Source organism: Dasypus novemcinctus, chromosome 7 (assembly GCF_030445035.2).
Source record: "Dasypus novemcinctus isolate mDasNov1 chromosome 7, mDasNov1.1.hap2, whole genome shotgun sequence".
NCBI classification, from domain to species: domain Eukaryota; kingdom Metazoa; phylum Chordata; class Mammalia; order Cingulata; family Dasypodidae; genus Dasypus; species Dasypus novemcinctus.
In genome coordinates this window covers 69,563,870-69,571,647 of record NC_080679.1, presented here as the reverse complement: position 1 = coordinate 69,571,647, position 7,778 = coordinate 69,563,870, and the positions used below count along the sequence as shown (strand labels likewise).

The following is a 7,778-nucleotide window of genomic DNA, read 5'->3' as shown; positions in this document are numbered from 1 at the left end:
GGTGAGCCCAGCTGAATAAGGACATCTACTTTCAACTGACCTGCAAAGGAGAAGCACCACTGAATTTCTTAGCGATTCCTGGGCCCTCTCTCACAGCACATTACTTATTGTTTTGGTAAAGGAGTATCTACACAGCCACCATTTGGTAGAATATTCACTCTAGGATGCCCACTTCTGCCATGACAATTCTGGATTTTCTGAAAAAAGCAGTGTAGGTTGCTTTTTCCATGCTTTAAGGAGCCATCCTAACTGCATGCTTGTACCATGCCCCCTGACCCTTGCCAGGAAGTTAAGCCCAATATCCCAAGAGAGTGCTCCCAATTTGACAAACACCCACTTAATGAACTTTTATTTCTCTCACGCCCACCCACAAAATATCATTAATATCCAGTCACCTTGCATACTCTTCCAGCCCTTGCTGTTATGTGCTGGCTAGCTTACAGCTCTTTTGGGGTATACTCCTTTTTCTTTCCTTAACAGGTCTAACATGTCTGTGACTCCGTTATGACTTAACCATTTATTATTGGCTTAGCTGCCAAGAGAGATGGGGTAGATCCTGAGGGGTGCATATATTATCCTGGGCCTCTTCACTGTCTTCAAACAAAGGAGGTGGCACTTCAGGAAAGAGTGGGGCACTTGTGCAGGTTCAGGACATCTGAGGATTCAAGAGTTTCAGGTGCATCAACTCAGATGCTCCCATCACATGTCAGGACGGTTACATTCTTTCCTGACCAGGGCCCTGACCTCAGCATTGCACACCTACCTAAATTGAGTTTTAACTTCTTTGGAGTTCTACTATTCTCAGGATTAAGTCCTGGGGCTCCACCCTCAGCCTTCTCTGTTACTGGCTTCACAAGATGACTCTGTACAAAATGGAAGAGGCCTTCTGGCTTTCACAGCTTGGCTTGTAATTTCCAATTACTCTCATTCTTTCATTATCTTTTCCCAAGGTGTCAATGAAGCTTAGCACTAGTCAGTCAATTCCACTGTCCTTAGTTACTATTTCCTCCCATGTCTTAAATACCTGATACATGATGCCCACTAGTGCAATCCCTTTCACTGGCATGCCATCCCAGTTCTGTAAAAGTTTTAACAACTGCATTGTCACTTTGGGCTAGGGGTTGTCTGTACTTTGCCTATCGCCAGTGAGGGCTTCTTGTCCTACAGCCAGGTGGCAGGATATCCAGCTCCAAAATTCCATCTTCAGTATTTGCTTTCTTGCACCACTTCTAGTACCAAGTGTCACAGGTTGGGTTCCCTGGGAAGCAGACTCTGAGATGGAGATTAATGGGAGTGCTCGTGGGATCACCACCTGTGGAAGGAAAGGAAGCTTGATTGGGGAGAAGAAAACGGGCTATGATGCAATCTCAAAGAAGGCCTCTGCTGACCCTCTGGGAACTCTGAAGCTGGTATGCCTTTACAGAGTGTCCCAATTTGTGACAAGGGAACTAGTCTTTGAACGCCCTGGGAAAGGTCTGTGATCTTAGGTGAGGTGACCTTCTTCAGTGAAAGCAATTCTGAAGGGATTTGATAGTTGAGGACTATCTACAGACAGCTCCCCCACCCCACCCCAGAAGCAAGGGGAATTGGAATCTGAGTGGTTTGTCCCAGCACTCCCTGAGAACATGGAAGTGGGTCTTCATTACATACCATCTTGTGGCTCACCATTGTATCCCCAGAGCCTCTTATACTACCTGGCACATTAATGCTCAACAATTTATCAAATTCATATCATCATATTAGGCAACTGCTGTCTCCATCTTCTATAATTCATGTACTCACCACTTAGTTATGCCTATCACATATTAGGAACTGATGCCATAAGCATGAGGAAGGCATAGATGCATGTTCCGCCTAGTCTGGAAGCTAACCTATCATGGTTAACAGGTATGATCAATTAAATTGGTTAAGAACCTTAACAGAGGGATGAGCAAAATGCTGTGAAGAACACCTGCTAGTTCAAACTCCCTAGAGAATCAGGACAGTCTGACAGAGGTGATATTTGAACAGTACTTTTAAGAATTCAAGTTTTCTTCAGAGCCAGAGCAGGGAAAGCATAGGCAGCAGGAAAAGAGCATGGCTTCCAAGCTCCTTATACTCACATCTCATCCTATTATCAATGCATTTGAACTGTTTTACAACCAAATCATATTTTCCTTCTCCACACTTGGACCTCAACCTCTACTTCCATTATCTTATGAAATCTTCCCCAAATTTATCTTCAAAATTGGCATTTTACTATGCAGGAGAGTCAAATGCATCTCTAGAATGAGTTCATGATGCTCTTCCTATATTCCAGAGGATTCATAAAACTCTAAGATAGGTCCAACCTTAATGATCCCAATGCTTCTGATTATGCCTAAACTTTGTTTCCAGTCTTTAAGACCATTCCTTAAGGTCAGCAAAGAAGTACCTAAAATTCCATTATTTAATTGACACCTACAATTTATAATGTGCAACTATGGGTTAAACGCTCTTTAGAACTTTAAATTAGTTACATGCACTGGTTGTTTATTATGTAATTTTATTACTCTCAAAGGGTTCCAATCAGGTATGATTTTTTTTCCAGATAGAAAAATACCTGTTATGTATGTTCCTTCTGGATTAATACTTGAGATTATCAATATCTACCATTATTATTCATAGCTCTCTTCTTCTATAAGGTTTCCCTAAGCTCTGGACACTGGGCTGAGAGACATCCATCTAATCTACAAGGTCCCTCCAATAAATGAGCTGGTGATGATAAATAGAAAACTTAAGGTATTACAGATAATAGATATATGGAAACATAAAAGGTAAAATTAAAATTACTTATAAGTCATAGTTACTAAACTTTTTTTTTTAGGAGGTACTGGGGATTGATCCCAGGACCTTATACCTTGCACATGTGAAGCAGGTACTGAACCACTGAGCCACACCCACTCTGCTATTTCCGAACCTTTTAATCACTTATTGCTTTGTTTAGAACATTCTTAAAACTGAATTGGGTGAACTGGAAAGGTTTTGTATTTTTTGTTTTTCGGGTATTTTTTTTTTTTTTTTGTAATTCTACTACTGTTCTATGAAATTGTCTAAAATGGTTATTTTAAAGAAAAATAAAACATGTATAACCTTAGAGAAAATGAGGAAGTGATTCATCATCCATGTATTTGTAAAATTTTGCTTGGGCCATAGGGTTTTTTGTTTTGTTTTTTTATTCTTGCCTTTCAAAGGTAAACTAGAGATATATAAATAACAGAATATCTACATTATAATGTTAGTCACAAGAATAGCTAACCACAGTGGAGCCACAATGGAGTACGGAGCTCTTTAATAAAATACCCAGAACCCCAAGATAACAGCTCTTTATTACATAGATTCAAATACACAGCAGACCAATCATCATCCCTGTTTGTGCTGTCTCTCAACACTAATTCTAAAGGGTTTCCTCTGAATTCCCTTTATAAAGCCTTATCCAAAGAAGAGTTTAAGCGCCAGTAAGAAAGACTGTTGCCAGGAGTTTTATTTCATCATTGTCATCATCATCATAAACAAGAAACATGCAGTTCCCTCCTCTTATGTGTGCATGGCATTGTAAAATGGGTGCTACACTCTGCCTTGTGGTACAAAGTTTATAAATACAATATACCAATACAAAGATGAAGCCATTAAAAAGAGCTTAATAACAACTGCTATGAGATAATTAAATCTGGAGTTTTGATGGATTCCATGAAGAGATTTGGAAACACACAAACTCAAACATTATAGTAAATATCTTACTTGGGAAGGGGAGAAAGAGGGACTTTCTATGTAGCTATCAAAGGATTTTCTAAGTTGCTCCAAGCTTACTTTCTTTCTGCTATTATCTTTAAATATTGCAAAGCATTGTGAGCTGCATCGCTTTGCGCATTGCCACAGGAGATTCCACAGCCATGACAGACTGTGATGGGACTGGTTGACAGTTCAGCGAGACATTGATACTGTCCATTGGCACTCAGTTCTTCTGTAATGACATATGCAAACATGACAGTTAATGCCAGGTATGTACAGTTTTTCTTACTGTCCTTCTCTATAAGCATTCATGACATACTACTCCACTTGCTCATCAGCTTTGTCATGCTTGTACAAACACAATACAATTGCTCATTAACAGTATCTCTCCAACAAAGCTGTGCTTCATTAATCACCTGAGGGAACTTTAACAAAATACAGATGCCCAGGCCTCACTCCAGTGTATGCAATCAGAAACTCAGGGTTGGAAGTCAGAAGTAGTAAGAATCTTACACTTAAAAAATATTCCTGAAAGCAATTCTAATGTGGATAGTTGGATAGAGTTTTGCAATTTTCTGAACCATAGCTACTGTCATTTGCTAGAGGGCTGGAGAAACTGTATTTTCCACTATGAAGTGTAGAGGTTTTTTCAGTAGGCATTTGAACCAAGAAATACCTGGTTCAGGGCAAGACCTCCCTTGTTCACTATGTTGTCAGGTTATAAGTCTGTGCAGTATCCAGTTCCATGTTGTAAATGTGTTAGGAATCTTTTTAAAAAGTAGCATGTGAACCTATGAACTAAGTGTTTTTCTGATCAACTAAGTCACTGTTACTAAAGATGGTTGAAATGTGGCAACACGAAGACATAGAGGCGGGGGGGGGGTATAATTTAAAGAGGTCATGATTAAATGTTAATATTTCAGCTAGAGTCCATTTAGTTGAAACATCCAAATACAAAAGGATAATTTTAATGAGTAAAGAGGCTTTCTAGTTCTAGTAACTAGGTTCTTTTGACGGTAACTGCATAGAAGCTAGCCTCTTAACCAAATTAACAGACTATAGGTTTTAGACTGCTGTTCTATATTTACAAGAATTATTTAGTTCTTAATTGGTAAGAAATGTTTGAAATGCAGTGTTAATTCATAATCTAAAGAAATTATCTCATTTTCCTTCTTTAACCATGAACAACTCAGGATTCAGTATCTTCCACAGTCCTATTCATGATTTATGGTTTATCTTGGTATTCTAAACACCCAAAAAAGTGTAAACACAGTAAATATTTACAGAATGAATAGTTTGCCATTAGTCACTTTTTCTGACCATCTATCTGCATTAAATTCCCAGGTTCTGCATCATTCTTGGTATGTTAGGACAGTGCACTTGACCCACATTCAATCCCACTGTAGCAGAGAAAATCAAAAGTTCTTTCAATCCCTAAACATCTTACTATCTCATTGCTAGTAGTGCTGATAGGCTGGGTTTCTACATCTCACTGGAGTTGGAATAATGGATATCAATTTCTTCACATATATGAATGTCAAATCAAGACACCAAAAAAAAAAAAAAGTCATTAAAAAAAGAAAAAAATTAATGAGTTCTATAAACAAAATTATATATAGAAAATGGTAGCTGGGATGGGGTAAAGAAATTGTCAAGTCTACATTTTTATTCTCCCAGAACTGGTGGCACAGTAACAAAGTAGAGAAAAGAGGTTTGGCCTCCACAAACTTGATATTTGTTCTAGAAATGTGGGTGCTTTCTTGTCAAGTTTAGTTTGACTGTGTTATCTACTAGGACTCTTCCCCTAATCTGGCTCTAACATCGACTAGCTATGTGATGATCTTGGGCAAGTTTCTCTCAACCATTCTTTAATTTACTTTCTTTATAAATAAGGAAATAGAACCTACTTCATAGGATTGGTATGGGGATTCTGTAAGTTAATATATGTAATGTTCTTAGAATAGTGCCTGGCACATAAACTCTACAAATCTTAGCTATTGTTTTTCACTATTTTAAAACTATATAGATGTTAATTATTATTATTATCCATAAGAACAGGACTTCTCAATTATACATATTACTGATCTGGCAATTTATATACTTAGAATCCCTGATCAATGAAATAAATTAGAATAGAAATTTTGCTTCTCAAACATATTTTAGAAAGAAACATTTTTTGGCAAAAGACAAGAGAAAAAATCATACCTATGTCCAAATATGTTATATTAAACCCTTGTTCCTTGGCAATTTCACTAAGTAGCTGGATGTAATCCGTATTTGGAATACTGAGGAGGCTTCTTTTCAGTAAATTAATCTTTTCACCAGGAGAATTCCTCAGGGAATGCCAAGTACATCCTAAAGAATGTCCTACTACATTTGTCTGAAAAATACAGGTGAAGAATTAGACTTAGATAAAAAACTTATTAATAACATTCACTTATAATACTTTATAAAGCATGTTTAAATGGATACCATTTAACTTTGCAATTTCCAGTTAACTTTCCAATTTAAACTAGATGACATTAGCAAGGCCACACAGTTAATAAATACAGTACTTTTTAAAAAATGAAGCACTTAAAATAATATACTGTAAGTATTTAAAAATACTTTTGATAGTACAAAGGTCTCTAAGTTGAATTTTCTGATTGGTCACATTAAGAGGTTTAAGATTTATGAGCACTGAATGATTCACTAAGACTGAATGATGGGCCAAGTGTATTGTCTTAACATACCAAGAATGATGATGTAATTTGGGATTAAGTACAGACAGATGGTCAGGAAAAGTGACTAATGGGAGACTATTCATTCAATAATCAGCAAATTTAACTACATCTGCCTAATGGAGCAATTCACAAATTAAATTATAAAACAAGTCTGATATCTTTATGGGTTCTTATATTAAATGATAATTTCTATTATTGATGATTATAAAACAGAAAACAAACTGTAGAAAAGCTGTAAGGTGCAAGTTGGGTTTGAGGAGAAAAAATAAGTATCATCATTTAAATGAATGGCAGGATGTCAATAAATTCTTATCAGGCTTATATCCCAAAACCCAACTGAGCTTATTTTTTTCCTTTTCTTTCTCTTTTTTCTCTTTTCTTTATTCTCCCTATACTCTTTCTTTTTCATTTCTATCCTTAGAATGTCCTATATTTTCATGTTAGTTTATGGTTCTCAAATTGCTTTTGTATATTGTCATTCAAAAACATAACTCTTCTATGAGGTAAGTAGGGCAACTATCCTTAGTCCTATTTCGTTAATGAGCAAGAAAGAGTTAAAGGGATTTTCAAAATATCATAGAGATGACCAAGATATAGAATTGAGTAAGAGTTACATTTGTTAACTTTTCTAAATAAAGTATTCCATTCCTTGATTGGCTGTTTTAAAAAACTTAAAAGAAAATTATAACTCATTCACAGAGTAAAAAATATAAGCAATAAGAACAAATACAGGGAAGCAGATTTGGCTCACTGGATAGAGCGTCCACCTACCACATGGGAGGTCCAGGGTTCAAACTCAGGGCCTCCTGACCCATGTGGTGAGCTGGCCCATGCGCAGTGCTGATGTGCGCAAGGAGTGCCATGCCACACAGGGGTGTCCCCTGTGTAGGGTAGCCCCACGCACAAGGAGTGCACCCTGTATGGAGAGCTGCCCAGCATGAAAAAAGTGCAGCCTGCCTAGGAGTGTCTCCACACACATGGAGAACTGATACAGCAAGATGATGTAACAAAAAAAGAAACACAGATTCCCAGTGCCACTGACAAGAATATAAGCAGACTTAGAAGAACACACACCGAATGGACACAGATAACAGACAACTGGTGGGGGGAGGGAGAGTGGGGAAGAGGAGAGAAATAAATTTAAAAAATAAATCTTTACAAATAAAAAAAAGAATACATACTGAATAGTAAAGTCTGTTTTCCTTACCACCCCTTCCCTGTAACATTTCTGTTCCATTCCTCGAGAGGCAATTGCTGTTAAGCATTTTTTCAGTATCCTTCCATAAATGTTCTACACATATTCCA

At 37.3% G+C, this 7,778-nt stretch overlaps 1 protein-coding gene across 3 annotated transcripts in view; it reads right to left on the bottom strand.

Annotated features, from left to right (window-relative positions):
- Positions 1 to 1,201: 1,201 nt before the first annotated feature.
- The window catches only part of PRKRA (protein activator of interferon induced protein kinase EIF2AK2), a 29,305-nt gene continuing 22,728 nt past the window's right edge, over positions 1,202 to 7,778 (bottom strand). For 2 of the 3 annotated variants that reach the window (XM_058300576.2, XM_058300578.2), the window contains 2 exons: positions 5,956 to 6,130; positions 3,329 to 3,982 (listed from right to left, as the gene is read on the bottom strand). In XM_058300576.2, coding sequence (XP_058156559.1) covers positions 3,825 to 3,982; positions 5,956 to 6,130 — 333 coding nt within the window. In that variant the 3' untranslated portion in view covers positions 3,329 to 3,824. Of the gene's footprint in view, positions 1,313 to 3,328; positions 3,983 to 5,955; positions 6,131 to 7,778 lie in introns of those variants that run through there. The other variant, XM_058300579.2, reaches the window with a different exon arrangement.